This window comes from Hydra vulgaris, chromosome 03, assembly GCF_038396675.1.
Source record: "Hydra vulgaris chromosome 03, alternate assembly HydraT2T_AEP".
Taxonomy (NCBI): Eukaryota; Metazoa; Cnidaria; class Hydrozoa; order Anthoathecata; family Hydridae; genus Hydra; species Hydra vulgaris.
The window spans coordinates 9,751,959-9,779,407 of record NC_088922.1 but is presented as its reverse complement, the minus strand read 5'-3'; the positions used below and the strand labels follow the sequence as shown (position 1 = coordinate 9,779,407).

Here is a 27,449-nt window from a genome sequence, read left to right as displayed (position 1 = left end):
CCAAAACAATAATTTACCTTGTATTTTTTTTTAAAGGAAAAATAGTTTGTGTATTATTTACAGTATTCAGTACCTAATTTAATCATAACAAGAAAGTCTATCAATCGATTCTTCATCATTAATAATAATGTATAATTTAATTTAAATAGTTCATCAATAGTTGTTTTCAATTTCAGATAATTAAGAAATGCACGGTTTTTAATGATTAAGTTTTCTATTTTATTAACCAGTTCTGATAATATATGTTTCTTGTTAAAATATGTAAAAATATTGACTTTCTATTTTCAGTTGTTGCCTTTTTACTATCTCCATTGGCATTGCTCACTAGTTAATTGTGTAAAACTTTAAAATAGCTCTTGCCATACAACACATAAAACTTTAAAATATCACTTAAAATTTTAAAAAGTAAATTTAGAATTGAAAAATAAAAATAAAACCAATATATGATTATAAATGACCGATTATATTAATTAAACAGATACAAAAAAAAAAAAAAACTCCAGTGCAAACTCTACGACCATCCGCTTTAGAACACATTAAGTTACAATATATTATGGGTTAAAAACATTTTGTAAAACGCACGAAGCATTCGTGCATTTTTACAATAAAACTAAAACTAAGTTATGCTGCATAACTTATGCATATGCATATATGCATAACTTATGCATATAAAGATTATTGATATATTTTCTTACTTGCCTTAAAAAAATATAGAGCATAGTCCTTAGGTGGGGGAGGAGGGGGGGGCTACAACCCCCATGGCTTCCCCCTTGAACCCGCCACTGTTAATAAACTGTATTATGTTTTGTTGTTTATCTCTGCTCCAAATAACTTTTCTCTAAAGAAAAAAAATGCTATGTAGTTTAAATTTAAAACTAAAAAGTATTAAGCAATGACAGTTAAACCAGATTAGAAGGTTTTGATAATTCTTATTTACTTAAAATATTCAGCTTCTTGTATTTATCTAGATAAACACAAGAAACCGAATATTATTAATATTAATTGTATTATTATAAAACGAGATATATCGTTGTAACAAGATAAAAATAACAAAATTTTTTTAAACATTGATGAAATAAAAATATAATTTTGCAGTTTTGTTTACATGATATAATTCATTATTATAGATTACAAATGGCTTCGTTTGCCTTCTGAAATTGGCTTTGTTATACAACTTTTTATTAACTAAATAAATTTGCAAATCAGTCGTGTACGTCTTATTTATATGTAAGGGGTCGTCCATAAATTATGTCACGCAATTTTTGACCGTTTTTGACTTCCCCCTCGTCACAAAATCGTAACACATAAGCAAGTTTTGTATGAGTCGTCACAAAACCACCAACCCCCTTATAGCATGACGTAATTTATGGACGACCCTGAACTCCGCTAATATTAACTTGAGAGTAAAAATAAAATTAACTCCGCGTTAAAAATTTCATATGAGATTACTAAGAGTAATAAAAACTCGAGAGTAAAAATTTCATTAAACACTAGCGCGCCAGGATTTTGAAAATGAGAAACTCTCATTTTCTCATCGAAGAACTTTGTTATGAGAAACTCGTATTTTAGAAAATATAATTTGCTAACATCTCATAATCTTAAAAGTTTTGATAACTTTATCGAGACACAAAAGAGACTTTATCTCATCAATCTCATTTTAACGGCAATTACTCCTAAATTAAAAATTTATTTTTTAACGGCCGCTTAATTAATTTTTTAATGTTTGTTAAACTTTTTAATGTTAAATCTATATCTATAAAGCGATTTAGCTTTAGATAAATTAAATTTTGAAAAATTTAATTAATTATTTTAAATAATAGTTTTAAAATATCTTTAATTTTTGAAAGATCTGCTAGAAAATTATAAATGCACAATCACGAAGGAGTGATGATCATTATGTACAAATTATTTATCTAATCATTATGAAATAATGATAATATTATACTATCATTATGTCATAATGATTAGATAAATAATTTGTACATAATGAATTTATTACATAGGTAACCTTGAAGGTTACCTATGTAATAAATGTAACTATTATCATCAATGTGCTTGCATTCATTATCATAATGAGTGCAAACTTATTGATGATGATGGTGAGTCCAAATTCCATAAAGTTTGTAACTAACAACTGTAAAATCTGCACTATAAAAATAACTATGAAAACTTGCTACTAGATTACCTAGGTGTAGTTTGCTTGGTAGGCAACTAATATCTAGGTAAGCTATTCAATATATAACTGTCATTAATATTATTAATGAAAAGTTATACTTATTAATAATAAGTAGTAAATAACTAGTGGGGTTTCAATGAAGTCAATAAATAGTTTAAAGTGTCTAAAAGAAAAAGTTAGACAGATATTTATTTATTGACCTCATTGATTCAATAGTTGAAACTTCACTAGAAAAATATTTTAATTCAATAAAAACTTTTACTAAATTTTTTAAGCCTAAATGCTGACACAATTAAATTTTTTTGTTGTTTTGAATTTAGTTTCATTGTATGAAACTAAAATAATAAAACTGTCATTGTAAAGTGTAATTTGTATTGTAATACAATGTAATATGTAATAACATAACATGTAATAATGTAAAAATGTAATAATGTATATTGTAATACAATGAAACTAAATTCAAAATAATAAAAAATTTAATTTTGTCAGCATTTATGCTGAAAAAATTTCGAAAATTTTTTAAATGAATGGATGACTGAATTTTTTTTACCAAACCCATGAATAATGTCGAGAAAAAACTAAAATAAAAGTGCCTCATTTTTGGATATTTTCATATTTTATTAATCATTTTCATATTTACACTTCAGATTTTATAAATCTTTGTCATCATATATTGTGATAAAAATTAGTACTTCATTGATTCCATGAATTATGCTGAGGATTACGTCTATTTAAAATAATAAAATTTTATTTGGTGTTTGATGATATGCCAATCAAATACCACTTGGGTGTTTATTTATATTGGCATTATTTTTTTAGTCTTCTTTTATGCAAATGAAGTATCATTCCTAAACTTTCAGTCACTGTACATAAATGTGCTTATAGATTAGGATTTATGATCTTATCTTATATTTTTCTATAATAACGATCATAATATTTTTAATTTATAATGATAATTATGATAATTATGCAGCCAACGTGTAGTGGTTAGAGTTCACACTTTAGAACTGGAGGTCTGTGGTTTGAAGCCGGCTCTGGCCATATAAGCATCATTGGTAAAGAAGGCAATGTGAACTTCCTGGTTAAATGCTGTTCCACGATGCTCTGTGATAAGATCGTTAGGACTTCTTGAAGCACCTAAATAATTAAAAAAGCAATAATAATTTTATAATAATTATTATAATTCTTTATACCTAATTTAAATAATTTTAACAGGTAATATATTTCTGAAATCATTAAATTAACTTTCATTTTAATGATAAAAAATAACTAACAGTTAAGGTCAAGTTGAAGTTACCTTATTCAGCATGTTGGGCTATTGTTTGCAAAAAAAAACTTTGTTTACCACTGAGTACTTTTAAGTTGATTCCCAAGTTTCTTTAAAGAAATTTTGTTCAATCTTAATTGATCCTTAGCCTCAATCAATGCAAATTAACTCTGACTGTAGAAATACTTTTATTCTCTGTTTGCATATTTCATTAATGAGTTCATGTATATATTCCACATGAACTCTATCATTTTTCACTTCTGTTTGGTTAACCGTTAATTGGTAGCTAGTTCATACAAAAGAACTGATCTAGTGAATATCATTTTTTCATTTGTATTAGCCTTGTTCATTCAAATCATGATATCTTTTTTATATCTTGTTTTAGGTAAAATGCTTTTGATCATACTATTCATGAAGATCATTTTTATTGCTTATGAATTGTTTTGAAATTATTGATGTTATTTGTCAGAAATTTTTTTATTTTTGAACAAAATCAATTGTAAATCTACTATAAATGAAATAGAGATCTCATTTACAGTAGATCTTTTGCTCTACACTTTTTGCCTTTTATAATATATATGTACTTAAAATTTGAAATGCTTAAAGAGTTTAAACTCCTTGTTACTTTTAGAACCCAAGATAAAGAGGACAGTTACATTCTAAAACTACAATTTAGTTTTCCAAGTCTTGAAATAGTCCCTCACAAAAATATCCAGGATGTTTCTGCACTTTTTACGGCCCAAATTATTTCTACTATTATTTTTTTAAATTGTAAATGGTAACTGTCAATTTTTGCTTGTTTGGTATTTTTAAGGAATAATAAGCAAATACTTTAAATTCCAAATATTAAAGTTAGGGTATAAATATCAATCATGGAGTTAATTAAATTTTTTTATAAACTTAGTAAAATATAAAACAAAGCACAATAAAAACAATAAAGGTAAAAAAAAACTTCTTAAAAAAAAGTTTAATTGATCTTGGTATTGTTGTCTTGTATTTTATAAACACAGCAGTGGGCATGTTTACATTTACATCTAAAGTCTTTGTCTATATTGTTGATATATATATATATATATATATATATATATATATATATATATATATATATATATATATATATATATATATATATATATATATATATATTGATTATACTACCTCAACGTTTCTGGTATTTTATTTTTCTCTTATAATTTGAGAGTACTATGTTCTTAAATGATGCCACCAAGTACACAAAGTTAAAGATCAATTTTAATTAGCTTTTGCACCGCTCTTCTTCATAAAAAGGAGAATTATTATGAATTGTTAACTACCATTAACTTTAGGATTGTGGTGACTTTTTTGGTGAATTGAGATTAGATAATTTGCAAACATGGAGCAAGCTTTAAATTTAAGTATACTTATACCTAATTCAAATTATAATGTTTTGCAAAAAATTGCAGTGGTTGGAATCTAGAAACAAAAATATCGTTATACTATTATTATTTTAAACTAAATTTATATTACTTGGTAGATTTCAAGCTTAATCTAATAATATTTTTGTGTTTAAAAGTCATGCGTAAATTATTCTTAGACCCTTTATCTGAGAACACTATCGATTGATTTAGTTAATACATGCAAAGAGATAAGCATTTATTACTTACAACAACGATAAACAACTATTATTTAATTTATTAAAACTTCACTTTTTATACATTAAATAATTGTTGTGCAACTGTCTATATTTTTTGTTATTATATTATCTTTTATTATTGTATTGTTTTTAATAATAATAGATTTTTTTTTCTTAATTTTGAGTAATAAAGTTATGAATAATATAATTAAAGGAAATATATTTAAATATCTTTAGGTTATTAGGTTTTTAAACAATGAATAAAATATTTATAGGACAGAATGTGAAAAGAATATTCTTGGTGCATTCAAATAAAACATTTCTTAAGAAGTAAGTAATTTTTTATTATTTAAGCTAAATATGATAATTATATATAAATAATAATTTTAAAGAAGTAATTTTTAAAATTTATTTTTATAAGCCTAATTAGATGATTTTTATTCAAAAAATGAGTTCATCAAGTTTATGAAGATTTTACTTTTTGTGATATTTAGCACCAATCTTACAAAAAAAGTTTTACCCTGGAACACTTATAAATAAAAAATATACCTAGTGAAACCATCTCTAAACAATCTTCCTTGCTGAAAATAGGTCTGATTATAAAAAAGCTAATGGAATCTATTGGATTACCAGAAAAATAGATTAAAAAAAACTTTAAGCACCTCAATATCAGGTCTAATCACTGGAATGGACATTAGTTAAGTTATGTGTAATGGACATTAGTTAAGTACATAAATTATGTGACAAAAGTGGATAACCTACCAAACCTTCCAAAATATTTCTCAAATGAGGGTTTATGAAGAATTTTTCAGAGATTGGGCTATACCAAGAACTAGGAAGCAAAAATTCTGAAACAACTTTGTATTAGGATAAAGAGCTGCCTCAAGAATGTTGATATGAACCTCACATGACATTACCAAGTCAACTTGTCCTGGAATTAAGAAAATCAGATAAAAATTTAATGTTGAAACTAATAAAAAATTCTTAAACAATAAATATTCTATAGAAATAAATTTTTGTTTAACTCACAGCTTATAAACATAGAGAATAATAGTAATTTCAGATTTTGACCCGGACAACATACCTATTATAATCTTGCAGAAGTGTTCTCCAGAGCTGTCGTCTATACTTAAACTATTTAACAAGTGCTTATCATAGTCTCGTTTTCCAGCCTGCTAGAAAATGGTATCTGTCCCCTATTTTCAAAAACTCTAGACCCTATTTTCAAAAACTCTAGAGAGCGATCTGACTCGTCTAACTGCTGTCCTCTTAGTCTTCTTCATATCATAAGCAAGGTTTTTAAATCTTTAACTAACAAAGACTTAATCTTGAATCTAGTAACATACTTTCTGATCATCAATATGGATTTCGAACTTCTGGTTCTACTGCTGATGTGTTAACGGTAATAACTGATAGGTTTTATCGCGCATTAGATAGATGTGGAGAGGAACAAAATCCATATTGATGATCAGAAAGATCATCAATATGGATTTCGATTCTCGTTCTACTAATAAATTGTTCCTTACCAATTGTAGTATAAAAGTTGTCCTCAATGGACAGCACTCTTCTTCATTTCCTGTAACATCAGGGTTCCTTAAGGTTTTATCCTTGGCCCTATACTTTTTTAAATTTATATTAACAATCCCCCAGAAATTCTCACGTCTAAGGCGACATTGTTGGCTGATGATACTACCATTTATTGCTATCTTGAAAAAATCTGATTGCTTGGAGGGGGCATCTCTGATTGCTTGGAGGGGGCATCTCTGATTGCTTGGAGGGGGCATTTGAGCTTGAAAAGGATCTCACTGCTACAACAGTGAGATCCTTTTCAAGCAAATACTATGAGTACAGCTCTGAAGAGCTAGTGTCTCTTGTCCCAATACTAAAATTTATTCTTGTGTTACTTGTCATTTAATTATAAAAATAAGTCTCATCCTTTTACTGTGACAGTTCCTAAGTACTCCAAAAATTCTTAATTGTCTAGTTTTTTTTCTCGAACATCTGTTCTTTGGAATTTGCTTCCTTCATCTTGATTACCTGATTCATACAATTTGTAATCTTTTAAATTGTCTTTTAATCGTTATCTTGCTCTACAAATTTCATCTTTTCTCTTCCAGCAACTTTCAACTCTAATTAGTGGTTGCTTGCAGTCTTGTTGGAAGTGAAGATGTTAAAAAAACAAATCAATATTTTGCCAAAATACTGAAAGGTAAAGTGAAAGAATACATCAGACATTTCTTGGCTAATATGGTTAATCCTAAATAAAGAGGTAAAGATTTAACTAATAAAGAAATAGAGATTGGAATGGCCTTAACATCTTCAAAAAATCCAGATTTTCTTTAACTTTTGCTTAATTTTTAAAGCAGAAGTTGCACAAACTTTAAGTTTCATGAAATTATTCTCAAAACTGTAAAACTATGCAATTGGTGCAAATCTCAAAATGATTATGTGAGTCAGGAATTAATGGAAGTTGTTGACTAGTTACTGTTATTGCTTCATCTGGAGGTGTTGAAAGAATATTTTCATAGTTTGGTCTTGTGCATTCAAACATTGGAAACAGACTCAGAATTGAGAAAACAGGCAATTTGGTTTAAGAAAATTCTTTAGTTTAGAACACATTGAAGGTAATGAACTTGTTTGAATTTAATGAAAGCTTAAATGAAATTAATTCTTCGATTATTTGTAAATAATGAGCATTAAAATTTTTTTTTAAATATTTCATTTTGATTTTATATTATAGTTTAACTTGATAAGTTTTCTTTTTTATGTAGGGAATTTCAATATAAAAAAACCCTGGATTTAATTTTAGAAAATCCAATCTAAATCAAAAATATTTTTTTTTTTTTAGTTTGTTAAATAAAAATTGTCGTTTATATTAACTTTGGTTATTCCCCAAAATAGTTCTTTCACATTTTTTTGCCCACGAAATTTTAAAATTAAATCATGAAAATATATAGACATGCTTTTGGTCAACCACAAATCTAAGTTGATCATGTGTTGGTGTTTTTAGAAGCATAAGAGCAAAGAAGTTTACTGTGTTTTGTACTTGCAAACATTGTTAATGAAATAATTGTTTGCAATGTAAAATTCAAGACGCAGAGATAAGTTTAGGTGTAAACTAAAAGGGTGTTTTCACCAGTCTTGCACCTCTTCTTCACCCAATAGGCTAGTATAGATGTAAAACTGTGTCTACATCTACACTAGTCTATATTACATCATGCATTTTGAGATCACATAAAGGGCCCTTTGTTACAACTTTGGATTGATTAGAAGGACCAAGACTTGTATATAATTTATGTTTAGATTGTTCTTTAGGGTGCTCTGCACTATCTATGATGGAATCAAGTTTTTTAATAATTTCAAAATTTTTTTTTTTTTTTTTTTTTGTTAATTCACCTCCCCAAGGCCCAGACGGCCACTAGAGACGAGGAGGTTACTTAATTGTGGTTATAACCCTCTCTCAATTCTATAACTCCGAAACACGATCCTTGAAGAACAAGGCTGCTGCGCGGAGAAACAAGTTAAGCGCGGTACTACCAGGGACGTGGTGGGGATTGAACTCAGAACCTCTCGCTTATGAAGCGAGCGCTTTACCACTACACTACTACCGCTTAAAATATATTTAGAAGACCTAAAAGTATTAAACTTAAAAAACCAGCATTACTACAAACTATTTTAATCTTTTACAAATATTTTTTGTAAAAGTTTAAAATAATTTTAAAAAGTTTTTTTGTTTTTTTTTGAATATTTTTGGTTTTTGAAGTTTCATGTGTTGAATGATGCTCTTTCAAAATTTACTTGCTTGCTCTTTGTGAGACTAATTTAAGTATTGTCCTTTGATTCCCCAAGACTCCAATAATCAAAAGCTTGATCTTCATAGTAAAATCAGATTGTCCTTTGATTATTCTTTAATGCGGGTTTCATTCAGTATGAAGATTATGCAGGTTATGCATTCCATATGAAATCATTCAAAAAATAATAACAATAAAAAAAAAAATGTCACCCATAGGTCTCAGGATTGGTTTTTTTTTACATCATTTGCTGTCCATATTAAATAAATGATTACTGCAAAAGTTACAGCTAAAAATATATATGGACTGTTGAGATATCATCGATCGATCGTACAACACGAGATATTGTGTTGTACAATCAGACTCTTTGTTTGAATACTACATCTTCTTCTAGCTTATGGTCTATAAACTGATGCACTAAAACAACTTTTTAATGCTTGAATACCAGGGCATAGCTTAAATCAGTGCAGCATACAATTCGTGTTTTCAAGAGAAAAAATAATTAAACTCATAAAATCTTTATAACATTTATTCCACCTAATTGCATCAATTAGAAATTTTGTATTTTGGTGATGATGTATACACATACATTGTGTCTACCTGATGCATTAGTTGTAATGTACCACTTAGGTTTCAAAGTACAAAACTTTGAGAAACTGATCTTGACATTAGGATAGTCTTTTTTAAATACAACATATAATTCATGAAGATTAAGAAGTAAAATTTTTTTTTGAACATGTTAGTTTTTCTTTTTTGCTCATGCTAAAAGCATAGAATTTTGATGAAACTAAATTTGCTCGGCACATTATTTCTTCTTGCTGTTCACAATAAAGATCTTTGAGTTGAATAAAACTTTGTTTTCTAGAAAGTCCAGTTTTGTGGCAATAAATGTTGAGAGTTTTTTCAATGTCACATTTCTCCATATTAATTATATTTGTTTTTGAATCACAAGCTAAAAGAATAACTAAATAAAACTCTTGCATTTGCAATATGATTTTTAAAGTCAATCTTTCAAAACACCATAGTTTTTATTTCAAAAATATTTTAAAGTGTTAGGCATTGACCAATTTGAAATATATTATGAAAATGAATTCAAATGCAACAAAACAATTTACCAAGTTTGAAATACAAGCAAAACAATTTGAAAACTCATGAACATTTTTTTTCATTATGTTTCTAAATTCTATTTTAGAAATAGAATTAAGTTAATTATCACTACACTGCGACCATTTTCTATAGGTGCATGCGGATTATATCTTAATAATGTACTTTACTGTGTTTTTATAGTGTATTTCAATAAATTATAAATAAAGTATTAAAATAAAGAAAATTATCAAAAAATATTATCAAATTTGAAAAGAGGTTAATCATAAATGAATTAAATTCAAAAGATAGCTGACTATTTTCTATAGACGCAGTTCACATTTTTTAACAAAACTATCCAAAAAATGTTTTTATCACATTTTTAGTATTCAATTGGACCTCCTTAACGCTCAATTACTTGATAAATTTGTTTTGCCATACTTTCCATCAAGTTTTCCAGCACTTTTGGCTCCATATCCTCCCAGCATTCTGATACCGCTACTTTTAGCTCTGCCACAGAGTTATACTGCTTCTGGTCAGCATAGATACGTCTTACAATGATTCCCCAGATGTTTTCAACAGGATTCAAATCTGGAACGCGAGCAGGCCACCACATTTGCTCAATTTTTTTAGCTTCAAACCAAGCTTTAGTCTCGTTACTATTGTGAATGCTGGTGTTGTCTTGTTGAAAAACAAACTTTTTGCGTCGATATTTGTTTTTAAATAGAATCAAGCATAATTTTAGCACATCAATATATTCAGAACTTTTCATTTTGCAAGATGTAAATGCTAAATTTAACTTTTCTGTTGCACTCAACCCAAGCTAAAACATCAAAGATCCACCACCAAAATTCCTTGCCGAAAAATCTATCTCTTCATATCACGCCAATAGCCACTAAAACCATCAGGCCCATCAAGTTTAAACTTTTTCTCGTCCAAAAAAATTACTTGGTATTGAAAACAAAAATATTCAGCTTTTTAGACATCTTGCGTATTCATGAGAATTTAATCTAAAATTTCTTACTTGTTCCCAGTTGCGTACCATGTTTTCGCGGGCGAATTTTATCCGTTTCTGTTTGTGAACGGGCTTTAAATTTGGTGCTTTATTCATTTTTGATCGTACAATGTGTGGGCTGTCTTTAAGAACTTTCCTAATTGTCTCCTTGCAAACATTTAAACCCAAATCTGACTTAATTGTTTCCAAACTTTTTGATGAATTTGATGCGAGTCGAACAATTCTACGTTTTTCGCGGTCTCAAACCCTAGATTTCTTTGGTTTCCTCTTGATATTGCATAATCTGTTGGATTTTTCAGGAAATTACGGGTAACGTGATCTGATCTCTTCAATCTTCTAGCCATTTCTCGATTTGGAACATTTTCTCGATGATAAGCCAATATCTGACCTTTTTTAATATTGGTAAGGACCTTTCCTTTCGGCATTTGGTTAAGTTCAACTTAATTTCGACTCACAAAATAAAAAATACTACAGAATATAAGAAATTTGCGACAAAACTTGTCAAAACTTTAGTGCATCTATAGAAAATTACTCGTCAAAACTTTAGTGCGTCTATAGAAAATTGCCACGTGAATATTAAAAATTTAATTATTTTAATACAATCAAGACAATTAATAATCAGATGCATAATGGATCATTGTTTTCTTACATATACTAATTCAAAAGTACAGTTAAAACAATTTTATTACCACTGTAACACTGTAAATCCGCTAAATTCTTCATGCGTCTATAGAAAATGGTCGCAGTTTATTAATTCATTTTTATGTAATACAAAAATCTAAGGAGGTAGAGTGGGGTGTTACCCCTCCCCTTTCCCCCTTTTCATATGTTCATGACTATGAATATGTCCTATACTAGCTATTAAATAACCCTATATTGAAGTTTCAATTAAAAAATCTCCTTCGTTACAAAACTTAAGTTTTTCAAAATTCTGAGAAGACATTTTTGCGTACTTACTTTGATAAAATATTATAGAATACATGAATCTAATTTTTTTCAGTAGGCCTAAGATAAATTAATGATATACAATCAATATTTTTGCCTGCGATTTTCAGTGATAGCCTCTGTTATAGCTCCAAAAATCAATAATTTATAAGTCAATAAGTTTGAAAAAAATTGGATGAATGAGGTATTTCTTAAGAATATCAAGTCCTAAAAGTAGTTTTTTTGTCAAAGTTGATTTGTTGAAACAACCGGTGTATATTTTTATCTAAAATTTTCGCAGTTATTATTTATTTAATATAGACAGCAAATGATGTAAAAATAAAGCAGTTCTAAGACACAAAGGTGACATGGTCTGGATGATTTCATATGGAATGACCCCATAGCACTACTTCACTCAAACATTTAAGACTGCACAATTTTTGAAACTATTTCTGATAAAATTGATTGATTCCTTTCTTTTTATCCACTAGCCAATATTTTTGCACAACAAAGTCCAATCACATAGTAAAGGTAAAACTACCATGCTAAGTACAGCATTTGAATTTGTTTTTATTTCAGTATTTATCAGTTTAGTCGATTGGGGATTCGGCCGAAACTTAAATGTTTCAATGAACTATGGTTCATTGCAAATTTGGTTAAATGGTTCAAGCAAACTTAAATGTTTCAATGAACTATGGTTCATTGAAACATCTAAGTTTGCTTTTGTGATTTAAATTCAAGCAAGCAGCGAATCTAGTTTTCTTGTTTTTTAAATTTCTAGTATCAGTTTGTTGTAATAAAAAAAAAACATTCTTGTTATTAAAGGTATTTAATTTATGTATTAACCCATATCCTACCACGATCCCCATTTGGGGATTTTTGGTTTTAGTTAACAGTAGTTGGTAGTGGATGCCATTTTTTTGTAGTTGGCAACATATTAGCTCTTATAACACTTCATTTAAGTGACGTGTGTCAAAAAAGTGCTACTTTTGCCTGTTGTTTTGAATTTAGAAGTCAAAAAAGTGAAAACACTGAGGTAAGTTATGCATAAAATTAATACTGTATTTCAAACACATAAATTTTCAGTTGTTTATAATTGAGTACATTCAACATTCGTCACATGGTTAATTTATAGGTTATAATAATCATGTGTAGTGTAAAGTTTGTTTTTAAATCATTATATTTAAAATTATAGTCATTTTAATGCTGATACCCATTTTGGGGATCATGGCAGATACAATGTTAAAAGTTGATGATAATTCAAAGTATTAGTTATTTGCCTATATCTACTTGCCACGTCTAGTGGCTGTCATACAGCATCTACATCTACGCAATCAGACAAAATGATTCCACCAACTAAGCGCCAGAAAAAAATTAGGTCCTCTACAGATTGGCAAAGAACAAGTGCTGACTTTGCAAAGGAGATGGGCCAAGATAATAAATCTTAAAACAACACTTGCAGGAAAATCTCCCGTTGAAGTATTTGAGTCATTGTGGAACGAAGACGTTATGGATTACATTGTGAAGCAGTCCGTGATATATGCAGTGCAGAATAACCGCCATCACTTTACTTTCTCTGTAGACTGTTTAAAAAAATTCATTGGTTTTCTGTTGCTTGCCATTCTTTGCCACAAGAGCGCATGTACTGGTGTGAGGACGAAGATGTATGTATTGAAAGTGTTCGAAAATGTTTAACACAAAATAGATATATTGAAATAAAAAGGAATTTACATTTCAATGATAACTCTGAAATTGGAGTTCAGAAAACTACAAAGAGTTTTAAAATAAGTCCACTAATAACTAAAATGAACAAACAATTTAAAAAATTTGGTGTGTTTTCGAAGAATTTGAGTATCGACGAACAAATGATCCATTATTATGGCCATCATTATTTAAAATAGTTCATAAGAGGAAAGCCGATAAGATTTGACTTCAAAGAGTGGGCTATGTGCTGCTCCAAAACAGGTTATTGCTTTTATGTAGAACTGTACGAAGGAAAGCAAGCTGATACGTATGAGGTAAATGGATTGGGTGCGTCCGTTATTTTAAAAAATATTTCAGTTATCACAAATCCATCGAATCATGTGTTTTATTTTGATAACTTTTTTACAAGTTTTGAGCTAATGAAAGATCTGAAAGAAAAAAACATTGCAGTTACTGGTACAGTATGTTCAAACCATATGAACAGTTGTCCCATAAAGTCTGACAATGAAATGAAAAAAGAACGTCAGGGCCCATTCGATTATCGCTTTGATGTGAAAAATCAGATATTTGGGGTAGTATAGAAAGACAACAATTGTGTAAAAATGTTGTCAAACCACCAAGATCTGCAACCACTACAAAAAGTTAGCAGATAATCAAGGACGGAGAAAAAGCAGGTAAAAATCCCTCAACCACAATGCATACAACACTACAATAAATATATGGGTGGAGTGGACAAATTGGATTGGTATAATAAGTACAGAATGAATATATACAATAAGTACAGAATGAAAATAAGATCAAAGAAACTTTCCTGTTTTCACAAATCTTATAGATATGACAGTGGTGAATTCACATGCATTATACTGTCTAGCAAACAATACGAACATACTGCTGCTAGAATTTAGAAGAAATATCACAAGGGCCTACTTGCAAACTTCTTCAATTATTTCGAACCCAAAATATGCATGTTTACAAAGGAAAACAAAGAAAAATGTACCGCTTGCAAAAACAACACGAGGAAAAAATGTTCCAAATGCAAGGTTGGCCTACACATGGATTGCATGAGAAATTGGCATACACTATAATTTACAAAACTATCATATAATCTAATAAAATATTATAAACAAAATTATCTATTATTTTAGGCTATACCAGCCACGATCCCCAAATGGGACTTTGTATAAATATTTTTTTTTTTAACAATTTTTTTTTTTAATTAATTTAACATGGATAAATACTTTTCCAGTTGAAAAAACAGTTATTTTACAAAATAAATGTTTAAAAAAATTTGGCAGGTAATGGGTTAATATACGTATTTAATTTACGTTTTAAATAGAAGCAACCAGTAAAGTAAAGAAATCTATTTTCCTCATTAAATAAATTTCTAGAACCTGTTTTATATTCTTTTGTTATAATCAAAAAACATTTAACTTAATTAACTTTTCAGGCGAAACTTTTAAAGAAATAGCATTTGTGGGTGTTAAACCAAATAATTTTGTAATTTTTTTAAATTGTACTTTATTTCTTGCTTTTTTTTTTAATAAGATTTGCTGTTGTTGGAATGCATTGCAAAAAATTATTTGCAAATTTAGAAAAAAATTTTTTCCAAGCAATTTTAGGAATCTTTGGAAAACCCCAATTCTTAAAAAGTTTTTTTACAAGAGACATTTTTGCAGTTATGCAAGCATGTAGTTATACCAATAACGGCAATTTTATTGCAAGTTTTAAACAATAAATTATAATTTTTTATGTTCTTTTTCTATTAGTTTTTAGTAGTCATTAATTTATAATAATTTTTAGAATTATTATTAAACTTTAATTTGGCAAACTTTATTTGGAAAATGGGATTTTTTGACTTTTAAATTGGGAATTTTAGTTTTATGAGAATTTGGGAATACCGTGTTTGACGGGGCCCCACAGGGCTAGCTTACACCCTGCCATTGTCCCGGTTTTTATGCAGGAGAGCGCAGCGCTAAAGTAATTCTAATTATTTTACTGCCACACTCTCCTATAAAAAAACCGGGACAATGGTCACCCTACACATCACACATGTTACTTACAATGTTGCACAAAATTGCATTGACAATAACATCAGGCTGATATGTTTACCAGCTTATTCATCCCACATACTTCAACTGTTAAATGTAGGTGTATATTGTCATGTTAAACAAGTTTTGCGCAAGTTACTTACAGAGTTTTATACAGCTACAAATTTCAACGACTTAACAAAAGAAAGTTACATTACCGGAGCTAAATGTTTTACTTGCAACTACAAGTAAAACTTTTAGCGCCAGTAACGCATTTACACAAACACAAATAATCGCTGGATTTTAAAACATTGGTTTGTTTCCACATGACATTAGCAAAGTTAATCAATCAAGATTACAAATTTTTTTGTAATCTTGATTACTTTTCTGTTCCAGTAACTTTGTTGTTGTTCAGCTGGATAAGTTTTATTTTAAATTAAATTTTGAAGGTGGTTTTTTAGTACAATATAGTCAGTTTGTATTATTCAATTAGTTCTGAGTGGTAATTCTATTACCACTCAGAATGGATGTTTACTATTGATGGTTGTGAAATTTTGGTACTTGTAATAATTTTATTAGAATGTCTACAATCATGGATCTTTAGCAGTGGATGCAAGTTGGCAATCAGTTTTTGATATTGGGTTATTTACATCAGCTCTGATGTTGTTAGTTTTCATGTGCTATGCTTATCAATTTAGAAAGACAATATTTCTCTAATGTTTATAATGCTGTATTCATGTTTATAAAGTAACAGTTCTGCTATATTTTAAAATCTTAGTGGATTTTTATGGTTTCAAGCAAAGTTCAAGCGCATCTCCTTTCAATTAGTGTTACATGAATAAGTATCACTCAAGTCTACTAAGAAGTTAGGTCAGCCATTAGTTTGTTTTGTGGGCTAAAGTTTGTTGATGTGCAAAGTAGTGATTCAATTGTGGAGAAAGATATATGGATTAGTGATTTTAATTCAGTTTCTTTTCTCTTTGTATGGCTAAGTTTTTAGCTTATCAAGCTAATTAATAGTAAAACATTGGTTGGAATTAAACAGTATTGTAATTGATGAAATTTCAGATTCTAATATTAACATTTTATTTTCTAACTTGTGTCTGAGGAAACAAATTGAGATTTAAAAAACTTATACTTTTCATTCTAAAATCATTAGTTGCTATTTTAAATGCTGTGATGTTCATGTTATAAGATAATGTTTTAATGTTAAAATTTTAATTACTGTTAGGCTTCTTTCACATTTTTTTTATCGTAACATATAATAGTATTATTTAGACAAGCATATTTTTTTTTTGCAGTTTTAACCATATTTTTGTCTGTATAAAAATTTTTCTTCTAAACTGTGCACATTTTATACTTAAAGTTAGTAGAGTTTCTACTGTGCACTTATACTGTGCACTTATACTGTGCACTTATACTGTGCACTTATACTGTGCACTTGTACTTATGCTTACTTAAAGTTGAAATATGTAGTATATCTTATTATTTGATTTTTGGTACTTGAAATTTTATTTAAAATAGTTTTAACATTTGTTTATAAAGTATATCAATCTATTTTTAAAGCTTTATTAAATTTAACCACCTTAAGTATTAATGCAAACAAATGTAAAAGTTAAAATAAATGTACACATAAAATGTAAAATAATGTAGTTAAAACAAATGCAGTTATTTTTTTAATTGTAGAAGACTATGTTCAGTTTTGATTCAAAGCTATGATCATGGTAGTACATCAAACAAGAAACTTCTTTCTAAAACAATTGGAACTTTGTTGGATGAAGCCACAGAAAAATTTCCAGAAAAAGAAGCTGTTATTTTTTGTAATGATAAAAAAAGGAAGACATATTCACAATTACACAAAAAGGTTATTTTTTTTTAATCAAGCTGTTTTCTTTAATTGTCCAACATCAAAAGTTGTTTATTTCTGCTCAGCATTTTCTGTCATTCCCTTAATTAGGAGGAATGGAATGTAGATTCACTTGAAATTTAATGAATCAATCAATCTTTGTTAAATGTAAAAAATTAAATCATAAGTTATGAAATAATATAAGTAATTGTTTGTAGGCAAATTTCTCATGCTATTTTTTATTTTTTTATTTTTTGAGGTTATTAAAGTGCACTGTTAGTGCCAGTATTACCAAAATCATGGAAATGTAGCAGTAAAGTGACTGTCTTTTGCATGTAATGGCCTTCAAACTCATAACAGTTTTCTAACCTATTGTAGCTTTCTAACTAAACATTCACAAATAGTGTTTTCATTTAATGAGTAGCAAATAATAACTGTTTAACTTTGGTACAGTAGTTTAATGAATATTTCTCTTTAACTTGACTGAAAACTGAGTATTACTGTTTGTTTAAGTTTGGTAAACAAAGTTTAATTTATACTCATATTTATTTTTGGCTGAAACTTATACCAAAAAATTTGGTGGTACTTGCACTAAGGTTTCTGAAATTTAATATTACTTAATACTAATATTAGTATAGTTTTTGATAGATGGAAAAGAATTTAAATACTGATAATAAATATTTTGCAACATTTATTTTCATAATTTAAATTAAAATTGTATATACATATATATATATATATATATATATATATATAATTTCATATATAATTTCATATATATTGCTATATTCATTATTTTTAGTTTTATCTGATTCTTGTGTTTAGCACTATGACTTTTGTGTGCATTCCTTTTATCTGAATTTCTTCATGCCGATATAATACCCAAATTTAATTATTTGGATATCAATCATAATATTCAGAGAGAATTTTACAAATTGCTAATAATGAATTATACCAATTGTTAACCATGTCAAAAGAGAATTATTTGTGTAGCAATCATTGCAAAAACAAAACCAGGTTTTTTAAATTTAAACCAGGTTTAAAATTTTTTTAATGAATAGTAAAACTAACAATGAATTATATCATTATTGGGCTATGTTTTATGAGGACCAAATATTTGGTCAACTTCATAACCAAAGTTTAATGAATATTCAGTGTTCGTTTAAATTCAGATGATAAAGTTAAACATACTTTGTTGGTGATTACATCAAACCTGTAACAGCCTCACTTTCTGTAACAGCCTTTTTACTTGTAATAGCTTTATTTTGCTGGACATTTCTATAATAAATTACACTACTAAAACTAATAAGATTAATTAAAAGATGTGCAAAAGTATTATTAACATTGATATAAAAGTACAACTTCCTGAGTTGTATATTGTAATTGCGCAATATTGGGTGTTGTATTGAGTTGTGTATTAAACTAAGTTTGTTCTTCATAGTTTAACAATTCATTGGCCATATGCATTATTTTTAAGCAAAATTTTCAAATAAACATCCATAATACTCAAACAATAAATTTGCTTCTTCAACTAAAACACTCCCTACATCAACCAAAAGTTAAACTTAAAAAAAAAAAAAAAAAAAAAAAGTATTTTTACAAAAAGTTTATGCTTAACAATTTGATTCTATAATTTTGATCACAATAGTTTGATCATTTGTGGGATTATTTAGTCTCATTTGTTCAAACTACTTTTTTTTGACGATTTTTTTTCAAATGATTAATTTTTTTGATTTTAAATTTATGTGCATTTTACTTTAGACCTGTAACATAAAAACTTTACTGAGACCTGTAACTTAAAAATGATTATTGAGGTTCAAATTTTTCATTGTTTTTTTTTAATTTTTTGAAATAAGTTTTTTAATTCAGGTTGATGACCTAGCTGCTGGTTTATTGACCCTTAATCTAACACCAGGAGATAGAGTTGGCATATGGGGTCAAAATAATATGGAATGGTTGTTAGTTTTTTTAGCATGTGCAAAAGCAGGATTGATTTTGGTACAGCTTAATAATTTAATGCTAATATATATATATATATATATATATATATATATATATATATATATATATATATATATATATATATATATATATATATATATATATATATATATATATATGTACATATATATAATGTTTTATAAAATTTTGAAAATTATTGCTATATATATATTATAATTCTTTGTTTTAGGTAAATGTAAATCCAGCATACAAAAGTAAAGAATTGCATTTTGCTCTAAATAAGGTCAAACAGAAAAAGTATTACTATTTTTTAAAATTAAATGTTATTTTTTAGTTATAAATATTTACAAAGGTATAAAATTGATAGTTTTGTAAATACTTATATTAAATATTGGATAAACTGATTTTCTATAATTCAACAACTCAACAGTAATCTTTGTTGCAAAAATATGATCTGACATTGGAGAAAACTCTTAGAAAGTTGCATGGTAACTTAATAATGGCGAATTTTCAAAATAATATGTTTATTTTCCTAAAAATGTTGCTTCTACTTCAATATTCTTTATTTTTATAATAAATACTTACAACATCTTTTTAAAGTTTTGATACAGTTTACAATACTAATTTTCATCTAAATGAAAATCAGTATTGTGAACTGTATGAAAATCCAATCTGAGAATTGAAACCGTTCTTTACTTACTAAATGCCATTTAACTTACCTTACTGTGTAAGGTAAGTTAAATGGCATTTTTGGTTAAAAATTTGTTTTTTTTGTTTGATTTTTCAGAATCAAAGTTCCTTAACTAATTTTTTTAGACCAACAGCATTTCATGAAATTACTAAACGTTTAATTAAGAGTTTGAATTTAGTTACTAGTTAGAAGTTGTAGAAAGTTGTTGAAGGGTAATCCAAGTTAAATGTATAACAAGTTATATATATGGAATGATAGAAATATAGATGATTAAGTGGAAAGGTGTTGTGGGTTGGTCAGGTTTCTTATTCTAGAGATACAATTAAATCAGCAAAGATTATTGTAAAGTTTTGACATATACCTAAGGTAGGAATTAGGTGATCGTGAATCCTAATTTGCATTGAAGCAATCTTGAAAGTATATTGTTTAAAGTTTTTTTAAAAAAAGAATTTTTAAAAATTTGTTTTAATGCAAAATAACTTTTTTAGACGAATAATAATTTTAGTTATTTGTTGGTCAGGTCGGGCTAAGTTAATTTTAAAATTAATGCATGTACTTTTTGGATCACAAAAATCACCAAGATATGCTTGTCTTTTAATTTTTTATATTTGCATATGCTTTTGAAGCAGTAACATACCTCATTTTTTTATTTTTGAAAGAAAGAGTCAAAAGGAAAAATGTTTTAGTAAATAAATAACAATAAATCATAGAGATGTTTATAATTATGTCCTAATTGTAGCAATAGTTTGTTAAAAAAATAGTAGTGAAGAATCTTTAATGAGTTTATAGATCGTTTATAGATAAAGCATAAATTCTTGCTGTTTGTCAGCTAACAGGATAAATTTTTATGTAAACATCTTTTTTAAAATGTAAGAGTTTTTTGAATTTTTTAAGATACTCTTATAAAATCACTTCTCTTTTGGTAGTGGTTCGTCTTTTAATTTTTTAAATTTAGTTCTCATAATATTTAAAGATGTTTTTTAGTCAACTTTGTTAAGAATAATTACCATTCCCTTTGTCTGGTCTTGTGGTTATAATGTTTTTGTTTTTTCGTTGTCTATAATATTTTGTATTTTCTTAAACAACCTTCGATAGTGTGTATTTATATACATAATTTGATTTATAAGTTGAGTGAATTTGTGCAATGTTATCAATCTTAGCCAAAACGTTCGTCTTTTTATAAACGGTTGCGATAAAGCAAAATTAAGACCATTATTCAATAATCCAGTTCATTATGTTTCAAAGTGTATGAAAACATATTTTGAACAAAATTTTAATGTTTAAAAGTTAGTTTTGTGAGGGAACATTTTTCTTGTGAGTTTTTTGTAATAATACATTTTTTTTTGTTTCTTTAATTAAAAATACTAAAAATTGATCTATTACTTTATCTCATTCTTTCTTTTTCTAAACAAAGCTGAAGTCAGCAAATATCTTTTGACTTATAGAGAAAACATTTTGACTTATAGAAAAGTTTATAGTTGCAAGTTTCATGGTTAATATTGCAAGTTTTATCAATTCCTTTAAATGAAGCAAGCTGTTTCTAAAATATTGCCTTTTTTTTAGTTCTAATTAAAGTATTAATTAATTTGATATTGATTAAACAAATGTGAGCAGAGATTAAACAAATGTAATTGGAGATTTAAAAGTTATAGCTATTAGTTGTAGCCATTATATTATGTCTTTGATGTTTTTTTTTTTAATTTTCTTTTTTATTGAAAATAATGTTAGTTATTTTTATTTTTAAAAACAGGTTGAGATGAAAGCTCTTTTTCTTATGCCAAAGTTCAAGACATCTGACTATTATGAAATACTTAGTAATGTTGTTCCTGAAATCAACAACTCTCTAGCAGGAGACCTAAATGCAAAGAGGTTTTTTGATTTACTTTTTTTTCAAAAAATGATTAAATATAAAAGTAAAAAAATAAAAAAATAAAAAATGAGTTTAGGATCTACTTCTTTGTAAGTTTGCTGCGTTAGTTGATTTCTACTTAACTGTTAAAAAATTAAATGGTTATATTTTTAGTTGTCTTAAAATCATGCTTGGTCTGCGACCTCAGCCCCAGTTAAATTTAGCCTTTATATTAAGCCTGGCTAAGGTTAAATAGTTAAATTGTCAGGTTAAAAGCAAATGCTAAAATATTTTCTTTGTTAAATTTAAACAGTATTTAACTGCTTTAAAAATGATTTTTTTTAAAATTTTTTAATTTTAAATTTAACATTTATGGTTCCACACTTGTTTAAGTTAGACAACTTCCCATAATGTAATTTTTCTATTAAATATGGTATTGAGTAAGAGTTGAAGCAATGGTTAATACCCTTCCTGGCATTAACCTGTTTTGCTGAACAGAACTGATTATTTTAATTGTAATATTATGGCTAGGTTTTCAGATTTTCCCCCTTTCGTTGGTAAGTTGCTTTTATTACAGCTATGGAGCTGCCCAAATATAGGATCAGTTTACTTAATATGGGCCCATAGAGAAAGAATTTTTATCAAATTTAAAATAAAACACTATTTAAAACTGTTTATAAATGTTTATAAATTTTACAAATATATAAACAAGAGGGATATATAATTATAGTAAATGACCAGGGTTGAAAATTTGACCGGTGTTGGGGACGGGTTTGATAAAATATTGCCGGGGCCAGGTTTGTGATTGGGGCTGCATAAGGGTTTATACATCCTAAAGTATATATTTTTTTAAATTAGAAATTCATGTTATATTTTTCATGTATATGTGTATATAAACATCATGATCAACATGATCATCATAATCATCATCATCCTTATCATATTCATAATCATCATCATCAAAATCATCATATTCAATATCATCATCATCATCATCATCATCATCATCATCATCATCATCATCATCATCATCATCATCATCATCATCATCATCATCATCATCATCATAAAGCTTTAACCTATCCCTTTTATTTTTTTCATAAAATATGTAATGGGCTCTCCAAGTTTTCTTACTTCTACCACTACCATTTTCTCCTGAAGCTGCTACCTCTCTACATGCTGATACCCAAATCACTTTAATTAATTTAGTGCTAAATAAGTGGTTCCAATTTTTCAAAATTTAAAAAAATACTTTGACCTCTCTAGCTATCCTATGTTAAGTTTTCACTCTATTATTAGTTTCTTTATATAAAGGTTTTAAGATTATTAAATCATTTCTTTCTAACTGCAGTATTAAAGTTATTTTTGAAGGTCTACACTGTTATTTATTTTTGAGTAACTTTCAGGGTACTGCAAAGTTCTAACTTTGCTCCTGTATTGTTTCTTATCTACAAAAATGATCTTCATAAAAATTCTACATCTAAAGTGGATCTTTTTGCTGACAACTCAACTTTATACTCTTGTTTTGATAAGAAGTTTTCACTTTTTGATTGCTTTGAACATGCAGCTGATTTTTAATCTGATCTTGCTTCTGTAATAGCTTGGGGCTTGCAGTGGCTTTTGGATTTTAAGTCTGGACTAAAATTTCACAATTTTTGTTGGAAAAAAGTTCATTTACTGCAAACAAATATTGCAATATTGTTGGCATTCCTATCTTGATGAATAACAATACTCTCATTCTAGGATAAATTCTGAAAGCACATTATAAATGTAATTCGACCTGTTTTATCTGCCAAACTTATTTGCAAAACTCTCCTATTGTCGTAAGGTTGCAATTCTTCCTTTTTTCTACAAATGCTATCATTGTCAATTCTCAAATGAGCTATCATCTCAAGTTTGTTCAACCAAAACTCATTCTCGCTTAGTTTCTTATTCAGCAAGTGGCATCCTTTCACTGTATCTGTCCTTTCAAACTATAAAAACTTTTATTAATCCGTTTTTTTTCCTTGCACATCAACAAAATCTCCTAACTTTTACTCATCTTCATGTTTTCCTGACTTATACATCCTACATCTTTTTTAAGTCTTTAGTTAACCGTTTCCTTTATTTTCTAACCATATCCTTTATTTTCTAGTAACTCATAACTTAATAGTGGTTGCTTGTTATCTTGTTGGAAGTGAGTTTGTTGTTAAAAATATATAAATACAACTTTGGAATTAGGAAAAAAGAGGTTGGTAATAATTTGCTGACCTCAATCTTTTAGAGGTTGGCAGTTAGATCGGCATTGCCAAATGCCCAACCTAATTCCGAGGGCTGTAAATATATGCCAATATTTAATAAAAAGTAAATGTATGCATAAATTTAAAATATATAAAGTATTATAAATTTTTTTCTAGTCCTGGCTATAAACCCATGCTAAATCTTATCATTAATGCCAGGGTAAGGGTGGGGTTGGCAAAAAGTCTCATTTTTAGCCTGGACTGGGAGCCAAATCACTCACTATTTAGTTAGGCTGTAGTCTTGAAAATTTTAAACAATCTTTTTGATATTCTAATTGAAGTTATTTTAATAAAAATAGTCTTCAAAACTTCAAAATTTTATTCAGCAAATCTTTAAATTTTGAAAATTTTAAAACTTTTGCTGTGAAATGAGAGAAGCAATGGAAGATGAGGTTGAGAAATAGAAAAATAACATTTAATTTAATTATTTAATTAATAGCAATTAGGAAAATTTGGAAAGAGTAGAGTAAACTGGGGTAAGAGTAAACAAAAAAAAAGTGAACAGTTTAGCAATTTTGTTTCTTTTGCATTTATTGAAAGCTAAAACAAAAAATCTTTAAAAATGCAAGGCACCGTTTTATAGCGAGTTTTGTGCTCTATCTAAAGGTGTAAAAATAGTTTTAAAAAAATTTAATTTTGCCTTAGCAAACCTCAAAATTCTCACCCTCGTAAAAAAAAAAAATTTTTTCTAAAAAATAAACAATATCAATTTTTTTTTGGGGGAAGAGTAATTGCTCACACTTCTGCATTAAGATAAGCATGGTTAAATTAATTAATAGTTATTAATTATTTAAAACATAAATAAATATGGCAGCCTTTGTTATTTATCAAAAAAAATATTGCTATTTATCTAGAAAATTACAAATTGCTCAAACATTTATCATCTCAGTATCATCTCAGTATCAACAAGTATCATCTCAGCCTGTTTCATCATCCTCAACCGAGCCCATATCATCATCTAACATCAGTCAGCATCAAACTCCAACGATTTGCCAACTTCAAAATGTGTTTACCCCAAAAATACCAAGTTGGTGAAGATTTTTTTTGCATGAAAAAATGCAGCGAACCTGCTTCTGCTGATGAAACATCTCTTTTTTTTAATTAATAAATAGTTTTTTTGTATATTTGATTAAAATAGTTTTTTGTAAACTTAACTTCTAATAAGATTAGTTTTCATTTTATTTTTAATTAACTTTGCTTGATTTTCCTAATATCCTTATTTAGTTTTGATTTTGTTAATATCTTAAAAAATTGTTATTAAAGATTAACTTTTCCCCACTTATAAGGGGAAAAGTAAATGTTTTTTTTTACTTGAAGTTGATAAACCAGTCACAGAAAAAAAATGCTGCTGTAATATATCCGCAGACCACTATAATATACCTACAGAAGTAGATTTTCCACTATGTACCATTCTGGCTTAAAGGGCCAAATTTCATGGACCTATTGTTTTGGAATAAAAATGAATTTAAAAAAAGCAGTTTTTCCAGGCGCCACATTACTGTTTTCCACATCTGAAAATGACAAAAATTTAAAATAACTACTTTGTCTAAGCTTAGTCGGGTAATGGCTATTAAATAAAATTATAATAGATAAAATTATAAAAAAATAAGAAAAGAAAGAAGTTTAATGTAATAGTTTAATGTCACTTTTTAAAAGGTATATATCATAATTGATTATGTTATATAATTATATAATTATCATAATTTCTTATATTATAGTTTATATACTTTATGATATTATATAGTTTAACTTTTCTTTAAATTTAGTGTGCCATCATTAAGATATGTAATAATGACTGAAGGGCCAGCAAAACAGTAAGCATTGTTAAGACATGTTGTAATTACTGAATAAAAAAGTTTTTCAATTTTACATATTCAATACAAATAAGATAACCAAGTTATTTATTGTTTTTTTTTTCTGTGTACAGAGGCACTTTTTCATTTGATGAACTGCTTTCCATGGGAGGATTTCAACAAAGACAAATGGTTTTTAGTTTAAAAAAGAAAATACAATTTGATAGTCTAGTTAATATCCAATTTACATCTGTGAGTTTAACATAAAGATGTTCTCTATATTTTTTTTAGGTTTTATTTTTTATAATAATTTACTATACATAACATTATGTAATATATACAAATATATTATAATATACTTTTTATTGCACAATGTAATACTAATATAAACTACATTTAATCATGCACCTTCATTTAATCATTTCATACACCCATTACATTTAGTCATATACCTGCTTTTATGCGCAAAAAATTTAAAAATGTATTCAATAAAAAAGGTGTAGATTTTATAAAAAAGATTCCAAGGTGTTATTTGAAATTGAATACAAAGTGATTTTTGAGGTCGTAAACATTGCATTATTGTTAAGTATTGGTCTTCAACAACAACTGTTTAAAGTAAACTTAATATTAAGATGCATTGTTTGTCATTATTAGAAAATGATTATTTTGATCAATGTTAACATAATTAAATATAGTAAACTTAATTTATTTAAAACAGACTCCAAAAAAAAAAAGAAAAAGAAAAAAAGAGTATGGATTAGCTATTAATTAAAAGTAAATACTTTCAAGATAATAATTTTATAATTTCAATAATTCGTTATTTTTATCAAATAATCTTATACTTTTTTCAGTTCCATTATTTTACAATTTAAATTATTTTTTAATTTTTATAATTTATAAATTTTTATGAATTGTATTTTTATTTTAAAGTACAATTTTACTGCATTATTTAGGATAAGGAACTTTTACAAAACTTGATCTGATGATGAGAATGATAATGGTGATGGAAATGATGATGTTGTATATATATATATATATATATATATATATATATATATATATATATATATATATATATATATATATATATATATATATATATATATATATATATATATATATATATATACATATATATATATATATATATATATATATATATATATATATATATATATATATATATATATATATATATATATGTATGTATATAATGATATATTAGCATCGTTTTAATTTTCAGGGTACAACAGGTTTTCCAAAAGGTGTAACCTTAACTCACCACAACCTGGTAAATAATGGTTATATAGTTGGACACAACTTAAATGTAAGCTTGGTTAATGCTCATACATTTTTACTTTATGAAGATGGTTAGTACTAAATAAAATATTTATAAGATTATAATAAAGAATTTTATGTTTGTAGAAAAT

General features: G+C 27.1%; 1 protein-coding gene across 2 annotated transcripts in view; it reads left to right on the top strand.

The window, feature by feature from the left end:
• The first annotated feature begins 5,288 nt into the window (after positions 1 to 5,288).
• The window catches only part of LOC101237579 (medium-chain acyl-CoA ligase ACSF2, mitochondrial), a 53,584-nt gene continuing 31,423 nt past the window's right edge, over positions 5,289 to 27,449 (top strand). The window contains exons 1-8 of one of the 2 annotated variants that reach the window (XM_065792285.1): positions 5,289 to 5,385; positions 17,286 to 17,463; positions 19,315 to 19,443; positions 19,637 to 19,690; positions 21,849 to 21,967; positions 25,993 to 26,040; positions 26,154 to 26,271; positions 27,263 to 27,346. In XM_065792285.1, the coding sequence (XP_065648357.1) occupies positions 5,312 to 5,385; positions 17,286 to 17,463; positions 19,315 to 19,443; positions 19,637 to 19,690; positions 21,849 to 21,967; positions 25,993 to 26,040; positions 26,154 to 26,271; positions 27,263 to 27,346 (804 nt within the window). In that variant the 5' untranslated portion in view covers positions 5,289 to 5,311. Of the gene's footprint in view, positions 5,386 to 17,285; positions 17,464 to 19,314; positions 19,444 to 19,636; positions 19,705 to 21,848; positions 21,968 to 25,992; positions 26,041 to 26,153; positions 26,272 to 27,262; positions 27,347 to 27,449 lie in introns of those variants that run through there. The other variant, XM_065792286.1, reaches the window with a different exon arrangement.